The sequence below is a fragment of the Protopterus annectens genome, chromosome 14.part0 (assembly GCF_019279795.1).
Source record: "Protopterus annectens isolate FY-2018-M chromosome 14.part0, PAN1.0, whole genome shotgun sequence".
NCBI classification, from domain to species: Eukaryota; Metazoa; Chordata; order Ceratodontiformes; family Protopteridae; genus Protopterus; species Protopterus annectens.
The window spans coordinates 1,126,130,426-1,126,147,091 of NC_056748.1; the positions used below are offsets into that span (position 1 = coordinate 1,126,130,426).

A 16,666-nucleotide genomic window follows, 5' to 3' on the forward strand; every position below is an offset into this window, starting at 1 on the left:
ACTCCATGGTCTGCACCTGGAAAACTATTCAACTTCTCTCTGTCTTCAGCTGGGAGAGTCTCAGAACTTCAGATTCTCATGGCTATCCTGGCCTTTTTTATTTTTCACAAGGATAGGGTGACCTTGAGAGCTAACCCTTCATTCATACCTAAAGTCACGAATGAACTGTCATTTAACTGGGCTATAAATCCAACCTTCTTTCCCAACCCACAGAAAGGGAGAAGGTTGCTACACTTTGTAGTCAATCATAGACAGTTAAGATTCTATTTTGACAAAACCATATCATTAGATATTCTGACCTGCTGTTTGTCTCCTGCATGCACTCAAAATTTGGCCACCCAATGTCTAAGCAAACAGTTCCAGCTGGATCTCTAAAGCCATCTCCTGTTATTCTCTCAATGGAAAGTCCTTGCCCTCATGCCCTCAAGCTCATTCTGCCAGGGCAGTAGCATCATCTGAGACCTTCTACAAAGGGGTGGATGTCAGGACCATGCTAGAAGCTGCTAGCTGATCCTTCTTCCACCCCTTCTATAAAGACGATGGGATTGGTTGCATTTTCAAGGTCTAGGGCTGCCTTCACTAGATCTGTCCTTTCGGGCCTCTTGGACAGTTCTGCAGCTCACTAACCAGCCACCCTTACTTTTCCCTTCAACTCTTGGGAATCATCTGGTCATCGAGTACTGTAGCAGTGGTGTCAGTCAGGCCATAGTATAGTTGTGTAAGGGCTTACCATAACAGTAGATATAATGTTGATCATTGTTGCAGTATTCCTTACCACCCTTCCTCCGCTCTGAGCTCCTGTTCCATAATCTCAGTGCCACTCTTTCTCCTTCCTCTGCGTCTGTACTGTGGACAATCTCTTAGAAGAAAAGTGGCTTCCTTAGCAATTTATGCTTCACTCATTCTAACTGACCAGTCTCAATCTCAGCAGTCTTCAGGCTGCTGACTTGGGGATAGTCTAAAAGAATTTTTCTCATGCATCCGCCTATATGTCCTACACTTATGAACTGAGGTTGCACATCGGACGTGCAGCTGGACATCAGCAGTGATGACTCATTCATTATGACTACCGAAGCAGTTATCAGTAGGACATCTACTGTTATGGTAAGTTATTAGACAGCTGCACTTTTCTGTTGATTTGATGCAATGCCCAAATTTGGGTAAGTTAAATGTTTGCATGACATGATGTCCAATGTAAAATGCTTATAAGGTTTTTGTTAGACTGATGATGGTAATAATCTTCCTGACTTCCTTTATAGGGGTCAGGGAGCCTCACCTGTAGCAATTCAGAAGGCCCAGCAAGTTTCTCAGGGTCTGGATATGTTGACTGCAAAGGTGGAAAATGCAGCTCGCAAACTAGAAGCCATGACCAACTACAAACAAGCCATTGCAAAGAAGATTGACACAGCCCAGGTGTGTAATGCAGTATTCAATTCATATTTCTGAAAAAAAAACTGGTGACAACAGTAAAAGGTAATAGCTGAGAAAAAGATAGATTGCTAAGCTAATTGGGTGTCTTTTTCTAGGAACATAGAAATGTTAAGTGCAGACCTGAATTCCTCTTTCCAAGTGTAGCAGTAGATTCGTCTGAATCAGCAGCTTGTATATTAACTTGTTCTCACCGCTCTTCATATTTTCCTTATTACATTTCCTTCCATTATTTGTTTCTATAATGATATGATGACCTACGATCCCTCATAAAATCATCGAAGGCTAGCTTAGAAAGAAACATTGCCAAGGGACTCCAAACATAACTACAAAGCGTTCTTTAGCTATGTCAAGAACCTAAGTGGAAACTCTCAGATCTGCTCCGAGTTGGTGCAGAATAGCATAAAATACACTGAACCGACTGATACTGCCAACATTCTGGCAGACAGGTTTAATGCAAACTTTACTCCCCTCTCACCCCCTAAAGGGCCCATAACCATACCAGAAGAATGTAGGGCCCCGAGAATCACTGACACACAGGTTAAAACAGCCCTATCCAAAGCCAAAACCACAGCTTCAGTGAGACCGGACGGTGTCCCAGACTGCGACTTACACAAGCTCCAAAATGAACTAACCCCTCACCTAAACACACTGTTCAAACTCAGCCTCTCTACAGGCTATGTACCCATAGAGTGGTGCACAGCAACAGTTATCCCGCTCCACAAAGTTGGAGTCACAATGGACCCTGGGAACTATCACCGTATAAGCCTGACTAGCCTGGTCTGCAAGGCTATGGAACGCATCTTCATGGAACTCATTAACAGAGAAATTGGGGAACCTCCAAACATTCAACCTTAGCCAGTTTGGCTTTAAGGGCAGATCATGCTTCCTAAACCTGGTGGACTTTTTTGAGACAGTTACCAAAGCTTTAGATGAGGGAAAGGAAGTCCACACAGCCTACCTAGACCTTGCAAAGGCTTTCGACACCATTCCCCATTCTGGTATTATAGAAAAGCTCACAAGCCTGAACTTAAGCCCCTACATCACAAGATGGGTTGCCAGTTGGCTTCCGGATAGAACCCACACGGTGAGAGTTGCAGGCTCTAGGTCAGACACTAAACCGGTTACAAGTGGCGTCCCCCAGGGCTCAGTCCTGGGACCCCTCCTGTTCGGTATATACTTCTCAGAGGTACAGGCAAGCATAGGAAGGACTATGGCTGACCAAGTTCGCAGATTGCAAACTGGGGGTCATAACTGAGAGACTGGCTGATACAGACATCCTCCAGAAGGGTCTCACTGAGACTGTTACCTGGTGTCAAAATCATAGCCTCAAGCTAAATGCCAAAAGTGCATAGTCATCCCCTTTAGGAAAAAAACAAGTACCCGCAAACTGCCACATACGTGGTAGTCCCCTAAATACAGAAAATGTAGTAAGGGATCTGGGGACCCAAGTAGATAGTAATCTCTCCTTTGATAATCATATTGCCAAGGTGGTTAGAAAAATTGTTCTGTGTGGCCCACCTAATCACAAAAGGGTTCGCATCTAGAACAAAAGAGGTTATTTTGCCCCTCTTCTCATCACTCATCAGACCCATCATAGAGTACAACGCCCCATTTGGGGGATGTACCTTACAAGACACTTGCAACAGCTGGAAAGACCACAGAAGTACCTCACCAAGAGGATTACTGGCCTCAAGCAGATGCCCTATGCAGCCTGACTGAAGAAACTCCAGCTGTACTTGGTTGCATACTGCTTACTCAGAGGTGATCTCTGCCTGACATACAAGGCCATGTCCAACCCAGAATTGATGGACATGCTCCACCTAAAAAAAAAACAAATCCCCGAGAGCCACACACTCCAGGGATCCTAAACCTCACCACAATGATAAATAGGACGTGCTGGAGGGATATATTCCTGTCCCAGAGACTCCCCCATGCTTTGGAACAGGATTCCAGTCTACATTAGGCAGAGTCCCTCACTAACACTCAAGAGAAACATTGACGAGTGGATGGGAAACAGAATATTTACCCTGGGGATCACTGCAGTAGCTCTGCTGGGCAGAGGCACAGGGAACTAATCTAAGGGAGCAGCAAAAGTCAACACATTCTGGCTAGGCTTATAGATGCCCTTGGGCAGCCTAGTACTTGCCTATGAACGTTTTCTGCTTATGATGCCTCTTCCGTTGAATCCTGGTATCACCCAAGCTTTCTCGCTGCCTTTAACATTAATTGACGTATCTCATATGTGCTACTTATCTCATATGTGCTGCCCTAGAGTCTGACTTATCTCATGTGCGCTGCTGTAGTCTGACTTTTCTCATATGCGCTGCCCAAGAGTCTGACTTTTCTCATATGCGCTGCCCAAGAGTCTGACTTATCTCGTATGCACTGCCCTAGAGTCTGACTTATCTGATAGGAGCTGCCTTAGAGTCTGACTTATCTCATAAGAGCTGCCCTAGAGCCTTTATTTGTTGTTCCTTCTTTAGGTGTGTAATAATTTATTGGATATTCTTTCTCCACCAACATATATCATTTTACTTTTTTGTATTAAATTTTAGCTGCCATGTCTTGCATACCTGTTTTTGCAATCTGGTCAAGTCTCTTGCCAGCCTTTAGGCCATTTCATAATACACTGGTACACTGATTTGCTGTAGCAAAAAAGTCAAATTCTGTTTTGGTCATTCAGTACATAGTGATGGTTTTGAATATTTGGTACTAGTTTTTGTGATGTAGTTTTATTTTTTTTTATTTTTTACGGGCACTCCAAAACTTGCAGTTTGACATAGATTGTGTACTGCCAATTTTCCATAGGTTCATAGGTTCATACTAGGCTATCTGCCCGAGGGCATTTACAATTTAGTATGGGGAACTATACCCATTATTTTGCTGTGCCTCTGTTGAGCAGTGACACTGAGGTAATCCCTGGGGTATATCTGCGATCTCCCATCCATTGGTCAAGATTTCTCTTGAACAAGGCCAGCGAGGTGCTCTGCCTCACATATACCGGGATTTTATTCCACAGCATAGGGAGTCTTTGGGTGATGAATCTATCCCTCCAGCACGTCCTATTAATAGCCGTGTCGAGGTTTAAGTCTCCCGCCCTTGTGGCTCTGACGGATCTAGATTTTTGAGGTGAAGCATATTCATCAAATCTGGGTTTGACATGGCCTTGTATGTTAGGCAAAGGTCACCTCCTGAGCAGCGGTGTTTACTGAATAGAGCTGGAGTTCTTTCAGTCGGGCAGCATAGGACAGATGTTTGAGACCCTTTATCCTTTTGGTGAGGAACTTTTGTGGCCTCTCCAGCTGCTGCAAGTGTCGGGTCAGATACATTTTGTACTCAATCATTGGTCTGATGAGTGATGAGTATGGGAGACTATGACCTCCTTGATCTAGATGAGAATCCCTTCATGATAAGGTGGGCAATGTAGAAGGTCTTCCTAACTACTTTAGCTACATGGGTGTCGAATGACAGACTACTATCAACCTGGGTCCCCAGGTCCCTGATAACTTCTTCTGTACTCAGTGGATTGCCACCTATTTGGTAGCTAGGGGTAACCTTGTTTTTCCCAAGGGTATGACTATGCATTTTTGGCATTTAACTTTAGGCCATGGCTCTGGCACTGAAGGATATCTGTGTCAGAGTCGCTGAAAAGACATTTGTCAGTAATAGCATCAGTGATAGCAGTCAAACATCCTTTAGGTTGTGACATTTGTCTGTCTTGTGCTCTGTAAGAGGAGTTGAGTTGCTGCAGTATACTTCAGCTCTTCAGTTATCACCAGGAGAGCTAAAGTTGGACTGTTGTAAAGAAAGTAAACGTGGGACTTAAGGATCTACATAACCAGTCACTTGCATAAGCAAAATAAACTGGTGCATATGTTGGGTTAGATGGCTCATTCTGGCATGTTGAACTTACCTTAGACTTTTCATCGATGAATATGCCTTACTTGAAATACCCTTTGCAGCAATCCCATTTATTTTGTTTATTTTATTGTATTTTACTTAACATTTGATGTGAAGTTGATGTTCTTCGTGTTTCACTGTTGCGGTCATCACATTTGGGTTAATCTGCTTGCAGTAGCCCTCAGTCAGCCTGATTATCAAAGTCTTGGGTCCTGCGTCAGTTACTGTCTCATCTTCCATGACATCAGGTACTCTGGTGTAAAGCATGTAGCCGATGCCATTACATCAGTTTTTCTTGCCGTGCGATGCCTGAAGCGGAAGCAGTTCGCAAGTGCCGGTCGGCCGACTCCTGAAATTTTCAATGTGAATTTGTTAAATCTCGCCTTTTATTCTCTCCGATTTTGAAGGGTTCGGAGCCGATCCTCTGCTCCGACACGGCCAATAGCGAAGCTCAAGGTTTGGCAGTAGCTTGAGACCAAGCCCCTTATCCAACAATGTACTGCTGGAATTACCTCAGATCTAGTTTGCCTCGGCAAGAGAGATCTCTGTGATCCAGTCAGCTCGGACCATATTTTTGCTAAATCACAAGTTTAAAAATTTATTTCGCCCACTTTTTGATATATTATTCTCTATTTAGTGTGTGTGTGTGTGTGTGTGTGTTTCTCATTAAAATTCTATAGTTATAAGCAGATTAGATTGTACTAGATAGTGCCCCTGTGTTGGCTTAGTTTCTTAGAGTGTTGGGCCTTTTGTTAGCCCTATTTAGATTTAACAAATTTCTTCTCGTTATTAGTATATTTTAGTGTGGGCCTAGTTAGCCCTGTATTTAACCTCTACAGGTTAATTTTGTGGTGTGCCTGTTTCAAACTTTGAACATGTTGGATGAGAGGGAAAAGTCTCATCCCAAATCGGGATTTAAGAAATGTCCAGATTGTGGACAGAAAATGTTTGTCACTGACGGGCATGTCCAATATGTTTACTGTCTGGGGGCTAAACACCTCCAAGACTCTTGCAGTATTTGCCCCTCTTTTCCTCTAGGGTTCTCTTAGAGAGAAGGAGAAAACTTATTGATAGGGGGTTGCGCAGCATACGATGTCCTTCAAGGATGCATCTGCAGTCATAACATATGGGGTTGTCCTACCTCAGGCAGCCCTTCGGTCGGCCGGATTCCAAAGTCTGGGTCTGGCCCTGGCCTCGGCTGATGTCGCACCTTCCCCGACGTCAGAGCGTTTGGGGTATAAAAGCATCAGCCGATGCCATTTTCCTCAGTCTTTCTTGCCACGCGGTGCCCGAAGCAGAAGCTGTTCGCAAGTGCCGGTCGGTCAGATCCAGTGATTTCAGCTACCGAAAACTTCGAAAAAGCTAAGTACCCCGTTGGGGACTCTTTCTTGCCTCAGCCGATGTCAGATAAAGTAAATAATTGTTTAACTTGTGGGAAACAAATACCTCATAAGGATTTCCATTCCTACTGCCTTCCTTGCTTAGGCCCAGACCACGACGTATCGTCCTGTTCAGCCTGTGCTTCCTTCAACCGATGAACTCTTAGACGTCGGTCGGAGTTTGCAGAGGAATTTTTTGGGGCTAGTTTTGCATATAAAATGCCGTCGGAGACTCCGACATCACATTTGGTGAAAAAACAAAAGGACAAGGACAGACACTCGCGGCCCGCGGTTTCGGCTGAAACCACGGTAAGGCCTACCGCGAGTGTCTCTGTTTCGACCGAAACAGTCTCCTCGGAGATTCCTTCATCCGAATCCACTCAACCGACCACCGCGGCCCGGGAGGCCTCAGCTGAGTCGGCTACCGAGCTACCTACCGAAACCAGTGCCCAGGATATGTCCGACACCATACCTTTGGACATATCTACTCCTGCATGTGGGGCAGCTAGGCCCCCTGCTTCCATGTCCATTAAGGCCTTTTCTAGGGCTAAAGCTGCTAAACTTTCTAAAGCTTTGCCTCCCAAGACTACATCCCAGAGGCCTTCCTCTAGTTCTCAGATCCTCAGCCTTGCAGAGGACCTTATTTCTTTAATTAGAGGTTCACAACCTCACCCGGACAGGGCCTCTCGCCCTCCACCAGACAAAAGGCCCAGGACTGAGCCTTCTGACCCACACTCTTCAGATGAGTCCTCTGATGGTTCTGAGTTGTCAGACCACCAGGAGGAGGCTTATTCGCCCTATGAGGATTCTGATGCAGAAGAATCTATCCCTTCGGCCTCCCCTCCTGAAGTTTTCCTTTGGTGAGACTTTACACTCCATGAGAGAGCATTTTCAATGGCAAGGTCAGGATTTCACTGATTCTAGAAAAAGATTAAGGACCTTTTTACATTTGCCTCAGCATAGGCCCTTAGCTATACCTCCTGTTTTGAATGTAATTCATGATGTGTACAATGATGTCAGTACAGCCCCTGATACTCTCCCCCCTGGCCCCTGCCAAACCTGATAGATACTACAGGGTCCCGGATTCTCATTTTCATCTGTATAAAGCCCATTCTGCAGACCCAGAAACTATTACTCTGGGCCCTAAAGGGGTTGCGGCTGCCACTGCCAAAAATCCTCTACCTTCTGAAAGAGAGTCTAGAGCTTTAGAGAGATGGGGAAAGAAGGTATATACTTCTGCAACTCTTTCCGTCAGGGCACTAAATTGTCAATTTCATATGATACAGTACCAAGAGTATTTGTTAGATGAACTGAACAAGAAGCTTTCTTCTCCTGAGCCCCTTGACCGTAAATCCCTTCAGGATTTGGTACACAACTCACAGCAGGTTAGTAATCATTTCTTAAAATGTGGTTATGATGCATTGGAGGCTTCATTTAGGTCAGCTATGACTGGGGCAGTTATTAGGCATGCCTGGCTGAAGGAACAATCTTTGCCAGACCATGTTAAAGCTAAACTCCTGGATGCTCCAATGGAGAAACAAAATTTATTTGGCTCCTCTGCTCAGGAGGTCTTAAAGTATGAAGAAAAGGCAAAATCTGTGCAAACAGTTAAGGATTTCCTACAAGTACAACCACCGAGATTCAGCAGAAACTGGCCTACTAAGAATTGGTCCTTTCCAGACTCGGACAGAGCCCAGAGAGGCAGGAACAGATGCCCCAGAGGCAGAGGCCAATCTAGAGGCTCTTACAGAGGCCGCCAGTGGCAGCCTGCCAACCAGAGAGGTAGTGCAACAGCAGCAGCAACAACTACTACACCAGGACAGGCTCAATGACTTTACTCTGATTCCACCCACCAGGGCTCAACTGGAAGCACCCTTGGGCAGAAAGCTTGCTTTATTCTCGGAAAATTGGCATTATATTACAAGGGACACATGGACACTGCAAATAATAGACAAAGGATACAGGTTCCACTTCCACACTTTGCCAAAAAGAAACGGAATGCCAAACCTACCACCAAATCAGAGGGCAGAGGCTTTAAAGCAGATCAACAACTTGCTTCAAATGAAAGCTATAGAAAAGGTACCACTTTCAGAGCAAGGCCAAGGATTTTACTCCAGACTATTCCTTGTACCAAGAAAAGAAAATCAATGGAGGCCTATTCTCGACCTGTCTGCACTGAATACTTACCTCATTGTGCCAAAATTCAAGATGCTGACCCTACAGCAACTTCTTTCCATGTTGGGCAAGGAGTCTTGGCTGGTGACTCTAGATCTCAAGGAGGCATACCTGCACGTCCCTATTCGACCAAACTGCAGAAGACACCTCAGATTTCTTGCAGGATCCAGAGCATTATCAATTCTCAGCATTGCCCTTTGGCTTATCTACTGCGCCCAGAGTATTCACGAAATGCCTGGCATCAGTAATTGCACACTGCAGACTTCAGGGGATTCAAATCTACCCTTATCTGGACGACTGCCTTATACAAGCGGACAACAAGGTAAATTTGATAAGACTTGGCCTATGCCATCCACCTACTACAGGCATTGGGATACACAGTCAACATCCAAAAATCAAGACTGGTTCCATCCCAAAGGATAACCTTTCTGGGTGCGGATCTAGACACAACCACCCAAATGGCCTTTCTCACAGAAGAAAAACAAAAACAACTTCCGGATTACTTCATGAATCTGACAAGACAAGCTCAGCTTACTGCAAGGAAAATCCTGCAGGCCCTGGGTTACATGGCATCCTGCATAATTCTGATACCACAGGCCGGGCTGCATATGAGAAAATTACAATGGTACCTAAGGAGTGTATGGTCTCAACACAGACACAGTTTGGAAACCTTAATACCAATCATTCCTTGCCTTCAAAAGAAATTCCTGTGGTAGGCTCAGGCCTGCCAGTCCAACAGAGGATTGCCTTTCAACAAGCCAAAAACAAAACAAACCATCACCACGGACGCTTCAGACCGAGGATGGGGAGCACACATGGAGGGCAACTGTATCCAAGGCTTATGGTCTCAAGGACAGCTACACATGCACATAAACCAAAAGGAAATGCTGGCAGTGATGCATGCAATCGAGGCTTTCAAACCCTTCCTCCATCAAGGCCACCTGTTAATAAGGACAGAACACCACGGTCATGTGGTACATAAACAAGCAGGGAGGCACACACTCCTACCCTCTATGCCGGCTGGCTATGACTCTATGGGAGTTATGCCTGAAACTCAATATCCAACTGCAGTCCCAGTTCGTGCCAGGAAAGGAAAATGCACTGGCAGACAGCTGAAGCAGAACCAGAATGATACAACAATATAAGGATAAAATGATTGACTTCAACAATTGGCTATGCTTATGGTGTCATTCAAAGGGGATCCAGTATCTGTCTGCCTGGGATGACATGATTGACAGACCACAATGCTTTGCCAGAGATGGTCTGCACCTGTCGCCCCTGGGATTCAGGTTACTGGCTAAGGCTCTTGCCACCCCTATAGTGCCTTTTTTAGGCAAACTTCAAAGGACAAAACCACCACCGTAACAGGTACAAGCATGCAAAATCTGAAGGTAATGCTACTCAATGCTAGAAGTCTAAACCTCAAAATGCACTCTCTCGAGGCACTCCTAAAATGGAGAACATCGATATCTGTGCAGTAACTAAGACCTGGTTCAAGGCTCCAGAGAGCACCCCTGCAATACCAGGCTACAACTCTTACCACACTTTTCGGCCACAAAACCAGGACCGAAACACTAAAGGTGGAGGAGTGTCAATATTCACCAAGGATATTCACACCACCAGGTTAGTTGGCCAACACAATGTGTCTGAAATTCTCCAAGTGCAACTAACACTAGGTAAGACTGCAATCCAAATTGTAGCTTGCTACAGATCCCCCACCATACCCCAAGATTCTCACTACACCTTTTTAAACATACTGGAAAATATTAAGATAGATCCAAACACCCTAATACTGGGTGATTTTAACTACCCTGCCATTAACTGGGAAAACTACTCCTGTCCCAACACCTTTGCGCAACAGTTCTTGGAATTCATAAATTCCAACGCCCTGGATCAACTAATCCATAGTCCCACCAGGGGCTCCAATATCCTAGACCTGGTCATTACCAACATGGCAAATCAATGCTCCATACCTATGGTTACCCCCTCGTTAGTCAGGTCTGACCATAAGCTAATCACCCTTAACATCCACATCCCACTCCGAGCCCCCAGTAAAGAAACCACCATAAAAAACTTCTCCAAAGCCAACTTCATGCTACTCAAGTCAGAAGTGACAAACTTCATGACACCCATGCAGACGGGAACTGAAAGTTCAACTGCTGAATCCTATACTAAGGCACTGTACGAGCATATCCACTCATGCATGAATCGTGCCATCCCAAATAGAACCAAAATGCTCTCATCCAAAAAAAGGAAGCCAATCTGGTGGTCCCCTGCCATAAACAAACTTTACAACAAAAGGAAGAAACTTTTGCAGAAGAGAGGAAAATCCCAGGATGCAAAAAACTCCCTTCTTAGCCTCAGTAAGAAACTGAGATGCCTCATAAAATCCTCCAAAGCTAGTTATGAAAATAAAATTGCCAAAGATTCCAAGGACAACCACAAAGCATTCTATAACTATGTCAAGAATCTAAATGGCAATGCTCAGATCTGCTCTGAGCTAAAACAGAATGGCAATAAATATACTGATCCAAAGGATATTGCCAATATCCTGGCAGATCGATTCAGTGCCAACTTCACCCCCCTCTCACCCCCTAAATGGCCCATCTCAATACCGGAAGATTGCCAAATTCCAGTAATAACGGCCACACAGGTACAAAACGCACTCTCTAAAGCCAAGAATACAGCATCCATGGGACCAGATGACATCCCGGGCTGTGTACTACATGAACTACAATATGAACTGGCACCTCACCTAAGTGTCATGTTTAGTCATAGCCTCACCTCAGGTTTCGTGCCCACTGAGTGGCGCAGAGCTACAGTTATCCCAATCCACAAGGGGGGATCCACCTTGGATCGCGGAAACTACTGTCCCATCAGTTTGACAAGCCTTATCTGCAAGGCCATGGAGCATATTATCATGGAACTTATAAACAAAGACATTGGCAACCTTCAAACACTGGACCCCACCCAGTTTGGGTTTGTGAAGGGCCGATCTTGTCTACTGAACCTGATTGACTTCTTTGAATCAGTCTCCAGAGCCATGGACAAGGGTAAGGTGGTCCACACAGCCTATCTAGACCTTGCCAAGGCCTTTGACACCATCCCCCACTCTGGAATCATAGATAAACTTACTAAGTTGGGTATTAATCCCTATGTCACCCAATGGGTTGCTAAATGGCTTACTGATAGAACCCACACTGTAAAAGTAGCCGACTCCAAATCCAGCTCCAGACAAGTGACAAGTGGAGTACCTCAGGGTTCAGTCCTGGGGCCGCTCTTGTTTGGCATCTACTTCTCTGAAGTACAGGTCAACACTAAGGGACTCTGGCTAACAAAGTTTGCAGATGACTGCAAACTGGGAGCCATTATTGAATCCCCAAATGATGTGGATACTCTACAAAAGGGCCTTACAGAAACAGATGCTTGGTGCCAGAGCCATGGGCTCAAGCTCAATGCCAAGAAATGTATTGTTATCCCCTTTGGGAAAAAAAAATGTATCCATGAATTACCATATAGGTGGCAGTGCACTAAACACAAAGTGTGATAAGAGACTTAGGGACACAGGTGGACAGTGGTCTCACCTTCGATAACCACATCGCCACAACAGTCAGGAAATCCTTCTATGTAGCACACCTCATCACGAAGGGCTTTTCATCCAGAAAAAAGGAGGTCATTGTCCCACTGTACTCATCCCTCATTAGACCCATTATAGAATACAACGCCCCATTTGGTATGTACCTCTCAAGACATCTGCAACAACTGGAAAGGCCTCAGAAATACCTCACTAAAAGAATCACAGGCCTAAAGCAGATGCCCTATGCTGACCGCTTTAAAAAACTCCAGCTATACTCTGTCGCATATCGTCTACTCAGAGGCGATCTCTGCTTAACATACAAGGGCATGTCAAACCCAGAGCTGTTGGACATGCTACACTTAAAGAAATCCCAATCCCTCAGAGCTACACGCTCCAGGGATCTAAACCTTGTCATCACAATAAACAAAACATGCTGGAGGGATAGGTTCCTGACCCAGAGACTCCCCAGACTCTGGAATAAATTGCCCATACATGTCAAGCAGAGTGCCTCTTTGGACCTCTTCAAGAGGAACCTTGATGTTTGGATGGGAGAAAGGAAATTCACCCCTGGGATCACGTCAGTCGCCCTGCTAGACAGGGGTCCAGGAAAGTAAATCATGTGGGAAGAAATAGCCAGGGAATTGTTATGGCTAGGCTTGTATAGGCCCTAGGGCTGATAGCCTAGTACCAACCTATGAACCAACCTATGAACTACCATGGATGCACACGAATGGATGCTACACCCAGACATCTTCCAACTCATAACAAAGGCATGGGGAACGCCGGAGATAGATCTGTTCGCCTCCCCCCTCAACCATCAACTGAGGACATTCTGCTCAAGGACATACCACCCACAAGCATGGAGGGTGGACTCTCTCTCTTTCAGCTGGAAAGCTCTAAAAGTATATGCCTTCCCACCTCTCCCTTTAATGTACAAGGTTCTACTGAAGATCAGGGAGGAACAGCCAAGAGTGATTCTGATAGCTCCAGACTGGCCAAGGCAACACTGGTATCCACTATTGAGGAGCATGTCACAGGCAAAACCATGGCCTCTCTCCCTATGGCCTCTTCTTCTGACACAGAACAATTTCAAGATCATGCATCCCAACTTAAAAACATTGCAGCTAACTGCCTGGAAAATCCCTTAAATCCAAAACAAAATGTTTTATCACAGAGAGTGAAGGACATTATCATGGAAGCTCGCGGCCTTCCACAAGGAAGACATACTCAGCTAAATGGAAAAGATTTTTCATTTGGAACACATCAAAAGGCTTAGATGTGACAGTCGCAAGCATGACACATATTCTGGAATACTTAGCAGAACTGTTCCACAATGGCCTTTCCTATTCTTCCATTAAGATTCATGCCTCAGCAATTTCAGCAGAATACAATGTGGATCCACCTATCTTCTCACACCCTCTCCTCAAGCAATTTCTGAGAGGGATCAAAATATCAAACCTCCAAGAAAACCCCTTTACCTGCTTGGGATCTCAACTTTGTCTTGGAGAAACTAACACTTCCTCCCTTTGAACCAGCAGCAACAGCGGATCTTCAGTTTCTGTCTTGGAAAACTGCATTCCTTCTGGCAATAACTTCAGCAAGAAGAGTATCTGAGTTACAAGCATTAATGGCAGTACAGCCATTTCTTATCTTCCATCAGGACAGAGTTACACTAAGAACTAATCCTACTTTTATGCCAAAGGTGGTATCTAGGGTATCCTTGAACCAAGCTATTCACTTGCCTACGTTCTTCCCAAATCCACAGAATAGGGGGAAAAACTTCTGCATACCCTGGATATACACAGACAACTACGCTACTACTTGGACAGAACTAAAAGTAGCAGAAAAACTGACCAACTATTTGTAGCACATGCTGCTGGGGTGCAAGGAAAAGCAATTTCCAAACAGACAATTTCAAAATGGATAGGAAATTGCATTCAGTTTTGTTACTCCTTTCATGGAAAGTCAGTTCCTGCAAACATCAGGCCCCATTCCACAAGGGCCACGGCCACCACTACAGCCTTCCTAGGAGGGGTGGCTACCAAGGACATTTTAGAAGCTGCTACTTGGAGCTCCGTGCATACATTTACCAAACATTATAATCTACCTTTATACTCCAGATCCAGAGCAGGCTTTGCTACTGCAGTCCTGCAGGGGATCTTAACTACACCATCTTTTTCTTAGTACCTCCTCCCCCAGATTGGCTATGGTATTCTACCCATATGTTATGACTGCAGATGCATCCTTGAAGGACATAGTACAGTTTTGTACCTACCTTAGATGTAGATGTCCGATAGGTATGCATCTGCAGTCAGGTTTACCCTCCCTCCTACCCCTCTGTGGCATTCCTAGGGTGTTTACCCCTCTTTTAGCTAGCTGGGGGAATCTATTATGGTGTATTTGTTTGTATGTACATGTATGTATATATATATATATATATATATATATATATATATATATATATATATAATTTTGCAAATGTTTGGAATTCTATTGCATTTATCCAAATTTAGCCTTCCTAGAGGGCACCTGGCATCTGGGGCAAGAAAAACTGAGGAAAATGGCGTCGGCTGATGCTTTTATACCCCAGACGCTCTAACGATCAGCCGAGGCCAGACCCAGACTTTGGAATCCGGCCGACCGAAGGGCTGCCTGAGGCAGGACAACCCCATATGTTATGACTGCAGATGCATACCTATCGGACATCTACATTTATGGTAGGTACAAAACTGTACTTTCTCTGAGATGTTGGGTAGCCAGGAAGGTGCTAGCACTTCTTTAAAATCATCTAAATCTTTAGGAGATTCTAAAGTTACTAAGAATGTAAAAAGATTAGAGGTTTCAGGGTCATCGGTTCCACAGTCCTCTGAGCCGAGTGTCCCTTTGGTTCGGAGCCAGCTCCCAGTCTTGGAGTCGGTCTCTGAGGATGTTCGTGTTTCACTGTTGCAGTCATTACACTTGGGTTATCCTGCTGACAGGCTACCCGCAGTCGGCCTGAATTCCAAAGTCCTGGTCCAGCATTGGTTGCTGTCGCCTCTTCCCTGACCTCAGTGCGCCAGGGGTATAAAAGATGCAGCCGACGCTATTTTCTTCAGTCTTTCTTGCCTCGCGGTACCCGAAGCAAAAGCAGTTAAGTGCCGGTCGAATTTCAGATCCGAAGTCTTCAATAAAGCTAAGTAAACCATTGGGGAAACTTTTTTCTTGCCCCAGACCGATGTCAGAAAACGTTAACAATTGTATTTCTTGTGGGAAGCAAATACCTCATAAGGATTTCCACTCTTACTGTATTCCTTGCCTAGGCCCTGACCACGATGTGTCGGTTTTGTACTAGATTTAACCAACGCACTATTAAGCGTCTGTACGATTTTGCTTTCCATTATTTTGGCAGAAGGTTTAACTACATAATGCCATCGGAACAACCGACGACCGGAATTCATAAAAAATGCAAGGATAAAGACGAGGACAAGCATCCGAGGTCCAAAACCAACGACAAAGCCTCTTCTAGGCCAGTTGCCGGTTCGCCAGTGCTCAGTGAGGCGCTTTCACAGCCCCTGACTCCCGCTATCTTAGAGCCACAGGCCTCCGACTCCCATGTGGAGACAGCTAGGCCTCTGGATACTCAAGGTATTGGCCCTTAGGAAATTAATCCCTCAGATGGGTCCAGAGCCGCTGAGCAGGCATCGGCTTCTGAGGGTGTCTTCAGACCTACACAACTTTATATAAAGCCTACTTCAGCATTAAAGACAAAGTCTAAAACAGTTTTAAAGACAGGGAAACCAGTACAGCATTCTCCAGGACAGGTGTCTATGCCCAAGAAACAGATGCTCAAAATGGCTGAAGACCCAATTACTTTGATCAGGGGTTCCCATCCCCCTCCTGATAAGAGGCTTAGGCAAGACACTGAATATGATTCCTCTGATCAGGTTTTCATTTCCTCTGATTCCTCTTCTGATCAGGGATATTCTGTTCTTCCCTATGAGGGTTCTCATGCTGAAGATTCTATTCCTTCAGCTTCTCCTCCTGAGGACTATTCTTTTAGGGAAACCCTGCATACCATGAGGGAGCATTTCCATTGGGAGATGCAAGGATTATTCCGATTCTAAGAAAAGACTTGGAGACTTTCTTTTACTTCCTCAGCACAGACCTCTTACAATTCCCCCGGTTCTAGACATAGTAGATCATGTTTTTTCAGAGTCTGGCCTGT

The 16,666-nt window shown here is 45.0% G+C and overlaps 1 protein-coding gene across 1 annotated transcript in view; it reads left to right on the forward strand.

The window, feature by feature from the left end:
- VCL (vinculin) overlaps positions 1-16,666 on the forward strand; it is a 1,795,541-nt gene that overhangs the window by 772,515 nt on the left and 1,006,360 nt on the right. Inside the window, exon 12 of the mRNA XM_044055664.1 lies at positions 1,260-1,413. Coding sequence (XP_043911599.1) covers positions 1,260-1,413 — 154 coding nt within the window. The remainder of the gene's footprint in view (positions 1-1,259; positions 1,414-16,666) is intronic.